The sequence below is a fragment of the Ammodytes marinus genome, assembly GCF_949987685.1.
Source record: "Ammodytes marinus genome assembly, chromosome: 20".
NCBI classification, from domain to species: domain Eukaryota; kingdom Metazoa; phylum Chordata; class Actinopteri; order Uranoscopiformes; family Ammodytidae; genus Ammodytes; species Ammodytes marinus.
In genome coordinates, this window is record NC_137224.1 from 6,501,722 (window position 1) to 6,518,063 (window position 16,342).

The window sequence follows — 16,342 nt, forward strand, 5'->3', positions numbered from 1 at the left end:
CGGCATGAACTGATAGCAGTAAGAGAGAAAGAACGAGAGAGAGATAGAGAGAGAGGGAGAGAGAGAGAGAGAGAGAGAGAGAGAATGTGTCGCAGTAAGAGGGGTCTATATTGGCGATGTGAATCGGCAGTGAAGCATTCTGGGGGGCTTCGTGTTACAGGCCTTATAAGGGCCAGGGCCCCTGTGTCTCTGCTCACCTCGGCTATTCTTAGGGTTGTCTGTCCCTCGTCCTCAGCAACTCTGGAGGCAAGTAACTCTTCTCCATTTAACCATTAGCTTTAAATCTGATTTGGGATAGTTCTTAAATTTGACAGTTTATCTTTTCCAAGGGTAAGAGGTCAAGGGTTGAATTTGTGACTACAGAAGTTTACGTTATTTTCTCTTCAGTGGCTACAGCTTACTGGTTGTGTTTTTATCTGTGTGTGTGTGTGTGTGTGTGTGTGTGTGTGTGTGTGTGTGTGTGTGTGTGTGTGTGTGTGTGTGTGTGTGTGTGTGTGTGTGTGTGTGTGTGTGTGTGTGTGTGTGTGTGTGTGTGTGTGTGTGTGTGTGTGTGTGTGTGTGTGTGTGTGTGTGTGTGTGTGTCACAGAGGTTCCACAGCACCTGACCCAACCCACCCACCAGCACCACCACCACCCTGGGTGTTTGTCCTGAGAGCTAGGAGCAGACGGGGAGAGACTGTAGTGAAAGCCAGGACTGAAGAGAAGAGAAGAGAAGCGACCCCCGCCAGGCCCATACGGATAGCAGGGCAGGACGCACAACAAGGGCACAGCAACAAGCCAACACAGCCGGCAGGAGTTGTAAGCAGGAGGAGAGAGTCGACGTTTAAATAACCCAAGATGACTTCATACACAGTGAATCTGAATGGCCCTGCTCCATGGGGCTTCAGACTACAGGGAGGAAAGGACTTCAACCTGCCACTCACCATCTCCAGGGTAAGACAACGAGTCCCAAGACCTCACAGGGCCTCGTGACATTTGTGTTGTGGCAAAAGCTGTACTCACCAATACAGTAAAAGTTTAAAGTATAAAGAGCTATGTGACTTTGACGCAAACAATAGCAAAACTGACAATGGGCCAAAAAAAAAACGATATGAAATGTTGATATAATGTGACAGAAATAGCTCAACACAAACACCGAATGACTTGGTACAAATTGATCCACTCAAAGACAATACAAATCAACATACACAATGGACAGTGATAATAATGTAAACACACAACTGGTCGATGGCCAGATCAAAGCGTTAACTTTAGAGTTCCTGCTTGAATCTCTGAGAAAACAACATTTTGGTGAAAAAAATTGGTGATTTAAAAAAAAGTTTGTTTACCCTTTTTATCTGAAAAAAAAATTACCTTTACACCTGGTTTGGTGATAAGTATCTGCATGTCAAGCTTGTTTCGGTGCATGTGCATTCTGTGTGAATGCGTGTGACATGTGTGCGCAGGTGTGATGAGAGAGAGAGAGAGAGAGATAGAGCGAGAGAGTGTGTGTGTGTGTGTGGTGTGTGTGTGTGTGTGTGCGTGCATGCGCGAGCAGTGGCCTGGGCAGCGGTTATGTAATGTTGCTGTACATGATGATGGCAGGGAGGCTCAGATGTAATCTCCAGAGAGATTTCTAGAATAGAGCAGCAGTGGAAAGACTGGAATAGTTTTACTGGAGTAGAGGTGGTGCTGCAATATTCAACTTTTCACATTGAACATTGCTCTTAAAACAAAACAGGTGTAACATGGGCGTGATTTTGAGGACACTGAGAGTGATTTGTCTATAAAAGACATTACATCAATAACAGCACAGCAGAGTTGAAGACACAAAAACAAGATGATTTTATAGCCATAAATACTGCTCCTTCTATATCAACCATCAGTTAAGATAACGTTTATTTGGCCAATACAAGTAAGAATTTAAAAGTTTGGAAAATAGTGTGCCACTCAATAATTTACATCAAATACATTTGCTTTAACCTCTGCAGAAGAGACTGGGTCTCTCTCTCTCTGTCTCTCTCTCTCTAATATATCTATGTCTCTCTCTCTCTCTGTCTGGCAGACTGACGGGTGTATTTACAGCATTTCCTTTATATAGCACTGGACGAGAGGTGGTGGAGATGGATGGAGAGGGCTGGGAATGGGAATGGGAACGGGTAAGAAGTGAACGGATAGCGAGGAAGCTAATGGCAGCTTGTGTTACCCTTTACTAAGCTTAAAATTGTGCGCCTATAGTCAGTTTCGGTTTCACCTTTAGGGGATGAAGCATTGGATGAATGGATGGATGGAGGATTTGATGGGTTCAGGAGATGAAAAAGAGAGAGAGAGAGAGAGAGAGAGAGAGAGAGAGAGAGAGAGAAAGAGAGAGAGAGGAAAGGTAGTGGAATTGGAGATAACTCCTACCTGAGCTGAACAGTGTAGAGACAATGATATTAACTCCCCCCCCCCCCCCCCTCCCACTTTAAGCTCCACATTCTGGTATATTTCTCAGCTCCAGACATCTGTTAGTTTATTGTCTCCTGATCCCCGGGTCTTAGGGGAACCTGCGGGCTGCTTTGATCTTGTTGAGTATATGTGACATGGTATCATTGGATTTGTGTTCATCCTGCTGTCACGTTGGGCTCTGTGACAGGCATATCATAAAACTTTGCAGCTCCGACATGACACCTCGAGGTGCCATTACAGTTTGACGCAACACCGCTATGGTTTGGATTTCGGTCGGCTCTGGCAAAGAACTAGGAAAAGATAGGTGGATTCCTCACGTCTTCTTAGTTGAGTTGAGGAACCTGGTCTTTATATACGTGATACACCAAACAGTTTTTACTGCTATTAAAGGGGCTTTCATATCTTAAAAATATGAATAAAAAAAATATCTTTAATTGCTGAATTGAGGTTAAATGAATGAGAACAGTCTCTGGCGGTTGGCTACTATATACTATATTAAGTATTTGGTCCAATACTGTAGAGACGAGATATTTAAAGGTGCTGCGAGGAACTTTCAGTTTGTGTTAATTCTGCCACCCCCTATGGACAAAGACGGTAGTGATTTTACTACGCCAGCTGTAGTTCCTGGGTGAGCGTACCCATGACAAAGGCAATAAGAAAAATTATATAAAAATAGCATTGTTTGCTGTTACAAAAATGAGACCGTTTTTAGAAATATTAAAAAGTTCCTCGTAGCACCTTTAAAGAAATCCAAGACATAGTTGCTCTTTCATCAATATCCAATTCAAGGAATCAGCCTCCATATCTAAGCCTGAAGTATTTGATGGGAATAAAAAAACACATTACAGAGTGGCCCGGGCCGTGCTATGTGTCTCCGCGTGTGTGCTTACAATGAGGAAGCCATGCAAATACTACTGTAACCTAGCTTTCACACACACACACACACACACACACACACACACACACACACACACACACACAAGCAAAAAGCTGGGAAAGGTTGACAGGAGGAACAAGGACATGAGTCCAAGAAAAAGTGGCAAAAGGTTTTGTACAATGTTGGCATAATGTTTGGATTGCAGATACTTAATCCTAACAACAAACAGACATAATCAATAAAGTCCTGTATGAATGTCAGTGGCAGGTGTGTGTATGTGTGTGTGTGTGTGTCTGTTTTGGGGGATGTGGAGGGTGCTCTGTAGGGTTAATCACTGTGAAGCCAGGCAGGCTCAACAGCATTGCTTATTTTTAACTCTTTAACGAGTTGACTGTAAGCTTAGACCGAGTACTGTAGGCCTATGCCCAGGGGCCTCAGTCTGGACTCACTTAAACCTCATTTCTGTGTAGCTTAAACGCTAAAGTCGGGCTTTGTTGCTGAGCCAACTGAACCATTTACAGTTGAAAATGTAATAAAAAAAAGGAAAATTATGCTTTGCTACTGGTATTTGTTTTATAATTGTAATTTACTTATGTAATTCTGTGTCAGACGGCTTTGTTTGTAGCTGTGGAGACTTAATAGACCCCTTAGTAAAAAATGTGGTTCTGTTCTGTAACGCTGACATATTTATCCTGCTCTTCATCTGCACAGCTGATGTGTTTCTTTATTTTGCATCATCTTTTTCTGGTCTCTACCTTAGAGGCTTATTTACTAAGCTGCTCCACACACAGCATAAGTAACGATAGCCAAGCGCTGTCAATTATGATGCTTTGTTTTGAACCCGGGGTTTAAAGCGGAAAAAGAACAGTCAAAAGAATGAATAAAGTTCTTATTATTTCACAACCACTGGGGAATTAATCCATCACTCTTAAAAATCCCTCCCTAAACTGTAATATGGCTGTGTAACTGTATATGTTTTTTTTCGACTCAGTGTTTCCTAAAGAATGTGTTTAAGTGATCCCAGTGTGACCCCCTATGTGTTGACTCGTCCATAGATAACTCCGGGCAGCAAGGCGGTGGGCAGTCAGCTGGCCCAGGGTGACATCATCTCAGCCATCAACGACTTCAGCACCGACGGCATGACGCACCTGGAGGCCCAAAACAAGATCAAGGCTGCAGCAAACAAACTGTCACTCACCATGCAGAAGTAAACAACCCCACACACTTACGTACAAACACACCCCTTCTCCCCTCAAAACAAATGTAAAGTAAATTATGCAGAAACTTATTTCAAGGTACTGACAAAAAGAACAGAAAAAAAGAGAGATCAGAGGGTGATATTATGGGGGTTTAGGAGAAATTCAAAGTGTTCACTTAAATTAACCTGCAGACTGTTTGTATATTATATCTTGTATTTTCTAATGAAAAGTGACAAATTGTGATGTAACTGTACTGTGCTTAATTCACAGATCAAAACGTCCTGTGCGAGTTGCAGGAATTCAAAGAATGGATTCCCCCATGCCAATCATCCCCCACCAGAAGGTATAAACACAACCACAGCAATAATTAACAAACAGACAAATCAACACAACAAATACCAGATTTACACAATTATATATAAAGACCTGTACACCTGTACATGTTGTTTGTATTTATGTTGTCTGTATGTGCTAGTACGTGCTTTGTATTTTTGTCCCAGTGAGATTAACGTCTTCACGATTCTTTATGGTGCAATCCAGCAGAGTCCTGCTGCCCTCTAGTGTCAGATATTTGCACTTCAACAGCAGGCAGCCCTCTGCACAGGTCAGAGGTTAGCAGACCAAAGGCACCAACCACTCGAAAGGAAAAATTACGACGAAAACAAAACAAGCTCAAAGCTGTCTTTTGTATCTCTCTATCTTCACCTCTTCCAAATCTTTCTAAGGACTTAGAAAAAGTGGGTCAGTACAATTCCCCAATCGGCCTTTACTCTCCTGAAACTCTCCGAGAAATGATGCAGATGCAAGGCAAGTTGGAAGAAGGCTTGGAGGCTTCCCGGAGAGTTTCGTCATTTGGGTAGGTTACCATTCGGACAAATAACTTCCAGTTATGTAGCAGTAACCAAAGGGGACTATTTAAACCCATCACGGATAACCCAAAAACCAACACACCCTCACCAGGCTGACGTAACACACCTTGGCAACAGTTCTGCTTTTCACTCTGGAGGAATGAAGCGAATGCGATCCACAGTTTCCCCCATCTAACCTCAGATTAATAAGACCCTGATCAGAAAATATACTCAGAGCTTTCCATCCCTATCCCAGCATCGGCTGCTCTCACACGTGGCCCTATTTCGGGAGCGTACACACAATCATGCCTGGACGGACTCCAGGTACTAGAGGAGAATTAGATCGGACTACAGGGCAATATGAGGATCTTTATCACTGGCAGGTCTGACCTCAGCGCCCGATCAAATTCCATCCAACAAACAGGTTACTTAAAATGAGACTGAGATTCAAGTGGACAGTGGTTACAACAGGATATGAATAAGATGGTGGTTTCCTAATGCTAAGACTTGTTCACTATGAAATAGAAATGAAAGCGGGGAGTTACAAAAAATACATCATCTTAGAATTTTGAGGCCTATTATTTTTAAGAAATGCATCTCTTTCCATCTTCTTGATGTGCTTGTGAGGCTTCTTTTTGGTCATTTTTTAAGTCCTGGTGAAGTCAACTTTGACTCAACTTCAGGCAAAAGCAAACTGGTGTTGTAGGACCCTTTTTCTCTTTTATTTATTGTGATAACCTAGGGGCTGCAATTAACCATGATTTCCTTGAATAACAGATACATATTTTTATGTCGACTAATGTCAACACATTCTGAAAGCATCGCACACACATTACCGCCAGTGTGTTGGTTTTTCATAGGATTTCATTCAAATAGAAAAACATATCACAAAAACAGTTATTATAATATTTCAGATTATTTTACACATTTGGGTGTGAAAAAGGCTTGTGTTATCTCTGCCGGGAGTATGGTGTTTATCCTTACTATACTGTATGTTGCAATGACTACTACAGTTCAGTTGGAATCATCCACCGATGAGTGACCTCTCCTCAGCGGGATGGAATGGGTTTGGGTAAAGGCTCAGTCATGGAATACTTGAAGTGGTTATTAAGGGCACAATGTACTTGGCCTCTGACATATCACATCCAGATATCAGTCTTCACTAATGTGTTTCCCTTCTGGAGCCGAATAGCTTTACAGCCATGGCAGACGGTAAGTCGTCAGGTGTCGGGGAACGTGCTTTGGGCCAATGGCAGGAGGATGCCGGCAGTATCATGCCAGCGGCCCCACCTCACTCAGTACATGGGGACTCTCATTTTGCTCTGGGACGCACACACAGGAGAGAGCAGCTGTTGTACACGGTGAGGGAATGTTCCGCTCTGGTTACACACCATCATCCTGAATCCCCTCGATGCCTCTTAGTCAAACCTGAGATAGCCACCCACCCATCCAGCCAGCCAGCCACCCCCTCTCTGCTATGGGGAAATGTCTCACATGTGAGGTGCTGCCGAGCCCGTTACACTTAACTTACTGTATCCTGAACACATCCATTTACTCTAAGGACGAATCACTGCAATGGCATTAACAGCTGAGATGTTTGGGTGAATCATGGCTGGCAATACTCCACAGGCCAACAAGCAGAAACGGCAAAATTCATAAGAAAACGTAGGTGCCCACTGCATCGGATGTGCTACAACTGTTTTAAGCAATCTGCCACATGTTATTAAGCCCCAAATGTAACAAAGTGTGATATGCCACGCCCCTCACACTTAACATACATCAGTGTTTTAAGCAAGCTTATGACTGAGGTTCCCTTTGCGGTAATGGTGGCCTGCCTGCTCCGGCCTACAGTTCAGATTGGTGTATGCTGTATGTGTGGCCTAATAGCTGCCGTCCTGACATAAGTGGATCAGGTGGTGGGCCTATGTGTCGTGTTTGTGTCGTGGCGTGTATTTGTGGCTGTTCTGTGCTAAATGTGTCCCCCGTCCTGCGCCATGTGATAGAGACGCTTCTGCTCTTGTCAGTCACTCCCGGTGATGCAGGGGAATAAGGGAAATATCCCAGCCATGACAAACGGCTGCTATTCTGACCTGTGCATGGGATTACGGCATAGCACTGTACCTGGATAGTTTCCTACAAATACATACGGTGCCATTGTTATCACCAAAATACCTTGGGTGATTCAATACATTCTTTCCCCTCTCTCTCTCTCTCTCTTTGTCCATTGTGTTCCAGGTTATCGCAAACACAGCTGGAAAGTCAGTACCAATATATTCCAGTATCTCATGTGCATGAAGTCAGTTATTCTAGAAATCTGTTACTGGTGATCTTGGTGTGAAGTGATGTTGTGTCCGACATGGATTGATTTGAACCGAGGCTTCAACATGACTTTAACTGCATATCCAGTGTGTGATATGTGTTTCTTCAGGCAACTGCAACAATAACCGCACAGGCTGAACATTCAAGATATGTTATTAACAGCATCTCTGGGCCCTAGATATGGAAAGTTAAGAATGATCTACTCAATTACTTTAGGACAGTATAGTTAAGGTAACGCTACTTTACTTGAGTATATTTTGTCGGAATTTTTTTACATTTTCTTCATTGGCCTACTTTGTGAATTATTAATTAAAAAAACTTTGAATTAAATGATTCCAGTATATGAAGTAGTTTGACTGTACCATTTAAAGTATAACTCATATTACCACTCTGTTTAAAATAAACAAAATAAGCACATTTATATTCTTTATAAATCTAAATCTTTTTTTTAATGTTGTTATTCTACCATGATCTCTTTACGTTTTTCATCTCTGCTGGCCCTCTTTGAATTTTAATTTTAATGTTGGTGAATAGGAATAGATTTAAAGTACATTACAGTATTTAAATGCATGAGCGATGGTGTTTTAGGCGTCCTTTATACAACCATGTATTTTTTGCTGCTGCGTGTATCAGTAAAACATCATCCGCTGAGTGTGTGTTTCACTGTGTGCCATTTGAAACCTGCAGGTAATGATCTGTCAGTTTGGCCTGGTGGTTGCTTTCAAAATGATTAGCATGTTTGGTTTATATTTGGACTGGTGTGTCAGGTTGAATTAATGTTTTAGTCTTTTTCCTTACATTTTTATTACATTTTTTGGTTTGAGTGTAGTCATTCAGCTCTCGGCCATACATGATGTACAAAGTCTTAGATTGAGTAGACATGCTGTGTCCCAATACTAGGAAATACTAATGCTATAAATACATCTTGTACTGTTATGCATATGGGTTTAATGGTTAGTTTCACAGGGAGAGAAAAGAGAAGGATTTTGAAGTTAACATACAAATGTACCCGAGAGTCATTTCCTGTTGGCATATAGATTCAGCCCTATTAGCTCTTTTTTTAACAAATATTATTTTTCTTGCATTCAGAAATAAATCTGCCATCTTGTGAATTTGTATTTTGATAAATTTAGTCAGCGGTCTGACTACTTTTGAGTTCCCTAAACATTTTGACACTCCATAGTGAAAACCATACATCCTGAAAAAAAACAGTGTGTATATGGCAGTGTTCTGGGACACAGATACCATAAAGAGTGAGCTGAGTGAAGTGTACATACATGAGGTCTCTCCAAAAAGCTAAAATTGAGCAGCTCAACAGCCCTTCTTGTCTGTCAGTTGCAGTACTGCACATTGACCCGGTTTTTCCTCCCTTACCTTTGGTGCTTATTCTGTCGTTTCTCCCCCGTCTGTTAACCTCTCCTCTTCACCCCTGCACCTGAACCCTCCCCTCCTTCCTCCTCCTCCACCCACTGACCCCTGGCCCTCACAGTGTGGAGTACACTCCCAGCTTCAACCCCATAGCTCTGAAAGACTCTGCCCTGTCCACCCACAAGCCCATCGAGGTGAAGGGTCCGGGCGGAAAGACCGCCATTGTTCATGCCCAGTACAACACACCCATCAGCATGTACTCACAGGACGCCATCATGGACGCCATCGCAGGGCAGTCGCAGGGCAAGGGACATGAAGGGTGAGGTCACACACACCCAACTAATCCCACTTTTTCCCCAGTCTTTAACGCGATCACCGCATTCACACACACACACACACACACACACACACACACGACAACACACTGATCCAACTGGCCTGCGTTGAGTTGACGAATAGAAGGGTCGGTTCACCCAAATTACAAACAAAGAAAAAACTCAGTTTCTAACCATTCAGATAGTAGAAGATAGGCATTGAGAGTTCCCACACGTTTTTTTTTAACAATACATTTTCAAACCTTTTCCATGACATTTGAACAATTTCCATAACCTTATTTAAGCCTGTTTCACAATCAATAACGAGGCTCTTACCTCGTTTCTCCTAACCATGTGTTATATTTGTCCGTCAAAAGCTGAGAATTATCAAATACGAACTTCCCAGGCATTCTTGTGGATAATCAAGCAAGCAGGAGTTTAACAATAAGGACTAAGGATAGCGTCAGACATGTTTTTTGACTTTTATGAAGTGAAAATGAGTGTAAATTCAAAACTTTGCCAAAACATTCAGTTAATTCATTTCCAGGCCTGGAAAACAGTCTTTTCAAAATTCCTTAACTAATATATGCTTTCTTGGTGATTTGGTTGAAACAACTCTTTAGGACACTTCTTCTGAAAAGCCCAAACTCAAATAGCAGCTGTTGAACCTTAACGCTATAGGCTGCTACAACTTGGACGTTTAGATCACAGTTTGCTTGGGCTTTTCCGTGTTGTCTTGTGTCCATGCCACGTACTCCTCTGGGCCGCTCACCCACTCTCCTCTGCTCATTCCATCCACAACCAAAAACAACCAACCAACCAAACCTGTGCCGTCCTCCACCCGTCCCTCCCCATCCTTCCTTCCTTCCTGGTTTGTGACCTCAGTGAAGAGGCGGGCTCCCCCCTGTCGTAAGTACAGCAGCGCTCCTTTCTCCATCCTGCCTCTCCTCACTCACGCGTCTCCGTTATCATAAAGAATTCATAACTGCTTGTGCATTGCTCTACGTTTCATACACTAATATCCCACTGAAAACATTTCTATAAACAAACTATCATGTGTCTGTATATTGTGTTTTGAATATGTGTTGTTGAGGTGGTGGTATGTGTCAAATTATGCCGTTTGATGGACAAGCTCACTAACCACAGACTCAGTTATGTGTTTGAAAGTACTTAGAAGTGCTTTGGCCATAGTCTGATAAGGGTTTCTGTTGAGACCTCCTCTTAAAAAAAGCCAGCGGCATTACAGCCACGGGAACCTGATGGGACTTTGTGGCATGGGAATGTTCTGAGTATCCAATCAAGGTTTTTTAAAACGTATACTACTTCACTCACTTTTCTAACACTTATTAAAAAGGTTGAAAGTTCCCTATCAAGTCATGTTTTTGTGTGAACTCACTCCAGTGTCTACTGTGCACTACGGTACAGGTGCCTTTAAAGTGGGACAACATAGAGAAAACAGCATTTATAAACGATGAACGAACAAGACTGTTTTAAGCAACACAAATCCAGTTACACAACAAAAAAAACATAACAGCATACAAAATGTGAGCGCTTTAAAATAATAGTTTTTTACGACGCCAGCTGTTGTTCTTGGGTGAGTGTACCCGGACAAAGGCATTGAGAGAAACTACAGTACATAAAAATAGCGTTCTTTGCTCGGATGGTCTCATTTGCTGTTACATTTCATTTATGATCATCATCGGAAAAGCGAGACTGTTTCAGAAATAATTAAAGGTTTCTCGTAGTTACTTTCAAGTGCCAAAAGGAAGAACAGTCATGCAGAATGGCTTATTTCAGAATAAATAATATTTGATAATTGGATTTTAATTATTGATGCATTTTTATATGCATCACTCCTGTTGAAGCAGGTAACTGCGGAGCTAATTTTAACTCCTAGCTCAATCTACAATAATACATCATAATTTATTAGCTGATTTATTGTTGTTGAATATCTTTTTTTCTATATCTGAATATATAAGAAGTAACGACAGCTGTCAGGGTAAAAAGTATTTCATTAAATTGAAATACACAACGTAAAAGTAATTAAAAAAAATTGTAAATTAAGTGAAAATTATTATAAACCAGATGAGAGTGAAGCCAATACACACTTAACAATGTCAAATTACCTTACACACCTTAAAGTTAGCTAATTGAAATTTAGAAAGCAGAAAACCCTTTTTACAGCATACATACATTGATGCGGAAATGTTATTCCATTAATGAATGCACTCAAAAATTATTGATAATTTCCCTGTGAACAAGTAAGAGGTAAGGAATATTTTTTGGATTCCCCTGTTAGAAGTAAACCATATTCCAGCTTTCAGGCCTTTTTTGCGTCTACTGCAACATTTTATCTCGCATTTAACAACCAAAATCATACTAAAAGTATTACAGTAATATAATGTAAACGTTACTACATGGTTGAAATTTAGTCTTTTGGGATTACAATATTTTTTTTTTTGGGGGGGGGGCTTTAAATACACTACAGCGCTACACTCTCAGAGCTCTAACAGTACTCTCTACCCTGCAGTGGAGCTCTTCCAGTCAAGGATCCCGTGGTAGACTGCGCGTCTCCCGTTTACCAAGCAGTGATCAGGCCAGGAGAAAACAACCAGGATATGGCTGAGTGGGCTCGTCGTGCTGCCAACCTGCAGTCCAAGAGCTTCAGGATGCTGGCCCACATCACTGGCACTGAATACAGTCAGTACACCCACTCTATTGTCCTTACCTTCTCTCTTTTTCTTCTCCATACTCTTCTCGGATGAACTCGTTAATTTCTCTCCCCGCAGTGCAAGACCCAGATGAGGAAGCCCTGGCGAAGTCAAGGTAAGATGGTGTAAGAAAAGTGAGAAGACTCTGAGGGAGGAGTAATCCATCTCCTCTGCATCAATTCAGCTCAGAGTGTAATTGATATTTATGCCCTTTAAATAAATAGTTGGGAAATATGCTCCCGGAATTACACAAGAACATTGATACAACTCTGGTGTCTGTACGTTAAATATGAAGCTAAAACCAGACTTGGCTTAGACTGGCAGTTAAAGTCAATAGCTAGTCTGTCTGTCCATCCATTCATCCATTTTCTGATTACTTATCCTTCTGGGTCGCGGTGACAAAGAGGCCAACAGAACAGCCTGGACGTCCCTTCCCCTAGCATCCTCTATTAGTTAGTTACAAGTCTTTACGCTAAACTTAAATAACCGCCCTCTGGCTATAGCTTCATTTTATTGTACAAATAAGAGAGTTGTATTAAAGGTCACATATTATGCTAAATGCACTTTTTAAATGTGTTCAAACATATCCATGGGTCCACGGTGTGCCTAGAGACTGCCAAAATATTTAAAAAAATAACAATCTCTCCTTTTCTCACTCTCCCCCTTTCTGAAACCCCCACCCCCCCCCCCCCCCCAATATACTCCAGTCAGAATTCTCCTTGTTTCTGACCTCACAAACTGGAAAGCCAGAAGCTTCCACTGTGCAGCCCACACCCCTATTTCTTATTGGTCCACGGCCCTGACAGACAGAGGGCGAGGCGTATCTGGCTTCGCTTCCGGACAGGGGGCGGGGGGAGCTCAAAGATTGTATATTTACGAGGGGAGCTGCAGCTCTTTTTAAAAAATAGGCCATTGTGAGATTAGCTGAACATCAGCATAGTACAATAAATTATCTGAAAGTTTTTTTCAGCAAACAATTAAAGAAAAACGTATTAGGGACCACTAAGACCATATAATATGGTGTATAATAGTACCGTAAAGTGTATAATATGGGAGCTTTAATTTTCAATCGATCATTGAATCCTCTGTAATTTAGCCAAAATAGCTCTTTTGAAGAAGGTTAAACTTGGAATACGGTGTCTGGGACAGTATTTTCTCGCCCTGTTAAAGTTAATTTTGATCATATTGGTTATTTACTGTACTTATATGTGTCTTACTGTACTTTCAAGGAATGCAAAACAATATACCAACATACATTTTTCTACTCTATACCACTCTCATATTCGTATTTAACTTATGTAGGAGCCGAGGGTTAGCTTCGCTTAGCATTTAGCCTACCCTGGAAAGCGGTGGGAATAGCCAGCCTGGCTTTCTGTAAAATGAACCAAATCGATCTACCAGCATATCTGAAGCTAATTAATACAATAGTAGTTAATAGTTTATTTAAATTAAAGTGTAAAAAAACACACCAGACAGTCAGTGGATACTCCACAAAGTTAGAGGTCATCGCCAAAAAACAACCCACAAGACCAGCAATCAAATTATCGTTTTTGTATTTTGGTTAACAGATTAAACAAATATATAGTTTTAATTGGTGAGCTTTTAAGGTGCCGGAAGGCAGATTTAGTTACATTTAGACAGAGCCCCTAGCTGTTTCCCCCTGTTTCCAGTCTTTGTGCTAAGCTAAGCTAACTGGCTACTGGGAGTAGCTTCATATTTACTGAACGTGATCATCAATCTCCTCATCTAACTTAATGTTCAACTATTCCTATTAAAATGCAAATAAGAGCTCATTTAACAGCCTTGTCTTGCCTTTCACACCACCAGAGAGAAGTTTGAGTCGGAGGTGAAAGGGCCCCGCTTTGCCAAGCTGAAGAACTGGCACCAAGGACTGTCTTCACAGATCCTCAATGTCCAGGAATAAAGGAGAGCTGCGGAGAACACGATAACATATGAGGGAGGACATGGACAAAAGCACAGGCGTTAACATGAAGAGGGGGATAAATAATGGAGGGATAAAAAGGAGCAGGAGGAGAAAGGAACTCCTTCAGGAATGTGAGATAGTGTTATAGCCCTAGATTAGTAGAATGTGAGATACTAACTGTTAGTGTGAGAATGCTATGTGTTCATAAGCTCGATTTTAACTGTCAAAACGTATCCGTCCGCTGCTAAGACCTGATCTCGCATTTGGGTTTTTCTTTCTTTTTTTGTTCCCAGATTGTTCGGGTTCTGTATCTCTTGTAATGAAAGGGGAAAATTGTACAAAAAAAATAATAAGTATTTAAGTGAAGTTTCTTTTATGCCCTAGTACATAAACCACATCCACAAATATATGAATTTTAACATTAAACGCATGCTTGTGAGAAGGCACACAAGAACAAACACACATAGAGATTTACCTACATGCACATTACACAATATGTAAAAAAGAAATGCACTCAAAAATGTACCGATATCAATGTGAATAAATGTTTTCTTAAAACCATACGGCTAAGTGAACTGTTTTAAGCTCACAGATGAAAAGACTTTTGTGGCCACTTGGGGGCACTACAACAAGATTTAAACACAACAGTGACATATTCCTGTGTTCCAATACCCAGACTTCAATACTATTTAGTGTGCCAGAAAAAGATTTAGGATGTCCCTATACATGCATCAAATACAGTATGCCTGAAATACCCAGATGCCCTAATATATCCAAACTCATTGTGTAGTAAACAAACCAGTATGATTTATTAACAAAAAGATACAAAAAAAAAAACGAATGCAGGAATTATTACATAGGCTACTATATTGTTACGGTAGAAATGTTAGCAAGCTAACACATCTAGCAGATAGACACATAGCAACATTAGCATTATTTTAGGGTCCATTTCTGGCCATCCAATACATGTTTCTCTTTAGCTCTGTTTAGGGCTCCACCATCTCTTTAGCCAGGTATTTCTATTTGACTCTAGTCATTAAGTTGGTCTGTCTGTGGTTTGGTGCCGGTGACTTGACATTTTCTGCTACCCGTCAGATTTTGCTCCCTAGTGGTTCTGCGCATGCGCATTCCGAAAATAACAATCCCGCGTGAGCAGCCGTCAGATTCTGCTACCTTTTCTTGCTACCGAGTATTTTCTTCAAAACATGTTTTTAACTGCGTAATTATGCTACACATATGTTTAAATTGTGCCTTTTGACCTGTGAGCATGTAGACACTGGCTTTGCTGCTGAATATAGAAATAAAATGATAGGCTTTTCTATGTGTTAACTTTACCAGACTCGGAGTGGAGAAAGTTTTCGCCGGTGGTGGTGGTGGGAGGGGGGTGTACATAGGTAGTGGTGTAAAATAACGTGATTCTGTAGCGGGAGCATTATTTGATAGAGACAATTGATCTCACATTATACCCTACTAAATCTATAATAACGTTATAAAGTAGCATAAAAATATACAGCTTTCAGTGTAGGCTACATGGGGTGAGTAGTGGTGTTGTAAGTAACGTGATTCTGTAGTGGATGCATCGTTTGATGAGGTACGCTACCATGACGTAGGGTAGCATTTTCTGATAGGTAGCAAAATCTGACGAGGGAGCAGAAAATGTCAGAACACCGGTTGGGTAGCGTGCAGTGAGTATTTTGGCTGCTAATAGAAGACTGTTGTGACGGCCGGGCCAGAAAAATCAAAAAATTAATTAACACTCAAAAAAACTATGTAGAGCTAAGGGAAACTGCACAGTTATAAATCACTCATAAACATAGAGGCCTCAGTCACATTACACATTGTCATTTTGCCGCCGCCAAAAATAAAACATTTTGAGACTAGATAAATTGTTTACTGTTGTGAAATGTTAGACTTGAAACCAAAACCATTTATGTAGCCTACTGAAAGGACTATAAAGGTAAGTGTTAAAATGCTGTTTATTTTATTTTGTTCCTTTTACTATTTGATTGTGAAGACTTCTGTCTACCGCAAGTAAGGATTTTACAGCCTGTAATTTTTCCAATGAATGCTTGAACAGTCTTATAAGATTAGGTTTAAGGAGAGCTATCAATCATCTATAATGCTGCGTCATGATGTCATATATTTTTTAGACCACCAGAGGGCAGTGGGATTCTGCAATCTGCACAGGCCATGGGTACAGGCAGAGTGAAAAGACGACATCCTCTCTGCAACAGCAAAATTGCTCCAAATTGATCACTTTACTCCGCTCGCCTTCCCTTTATCGGGTAAATGGACCCACTGCCGAAAAGAGAGTGTTGCAGCAATTTATTTTCTATCTGTGTAAGCGATTATTCC

The 16,342-nt window shown here is 41.2% G+C and overlaps 1 protein-coding gene across 2 annotated transcripts; it reads left to right on the plus strand.

The window, feature by feature from the left end:
• The first annotated feature begins 283 nt into the window (after positions 1-283).
• On the plus strand, positions 284-14,548 carry ldb3b (LIM domain binding 3b). Of its 2 annotated transcripts, XM_080048793.1 has the most exons (10): positions 284-330; positions 588-933; positions 4,360-4,511; positions 4,774-4,846; positions 7,587-7,609; positions 9,160-9,357; positions 10,238-10,261; positions 11,883-12,052; positions 12,142-12,178; positions 13,891-14,548. In XM_080048793.1, the coding sequence occupies exons 2-10, from the start codon at positions 838-840 to the stop codon at positions 13,985-13,987; spliced, it is 870 nt and encodes a 289-aa protein (XP_079904919.1). In that variant the 5' UTR covers positions 284-330; positions 588-837; the 3' UTR covers positions 13,988-14,548. The 2 variants fall into 2 exon arrangements, with proteins under 2 accessions (XP_079904919.1, XP_079904920.1); XM_080048794.1 differs by lacking the exon at positions 10,238-10,261 and having other exon boundaries at positions 286-330.
• Positions 14,549-16,342: the final 1,794 nt, after the last annotated feature.

What these genes read in the sequence shown, in the direction of transcription:
- ldb3b (XM_080048793.1), top strand. Translation starts at nt 838, where the DNA reads ATGACTTCATACACAGTGAATCTGAATGGCCCTGCTCCATGGGGCTTC. An exon ending in TGCCACTCACCATCTCCAGG is followed by an intron (nt 934 to 4,359) that starts GTAAGACAACGA and finishes ACTCGTCCATAG; the next exon opens with ATAACTCCGGGCAGCAAGGC. An exon ending in GAGGCGGGCTCCCCCCTGTC is followed by an intron (nt 10,262 to 11,882) that starts GTAAGTACAGCA and finishes TCTACCCTGCAG; the next exon opens with TGGAGCTCTTCCAGTCAAGG.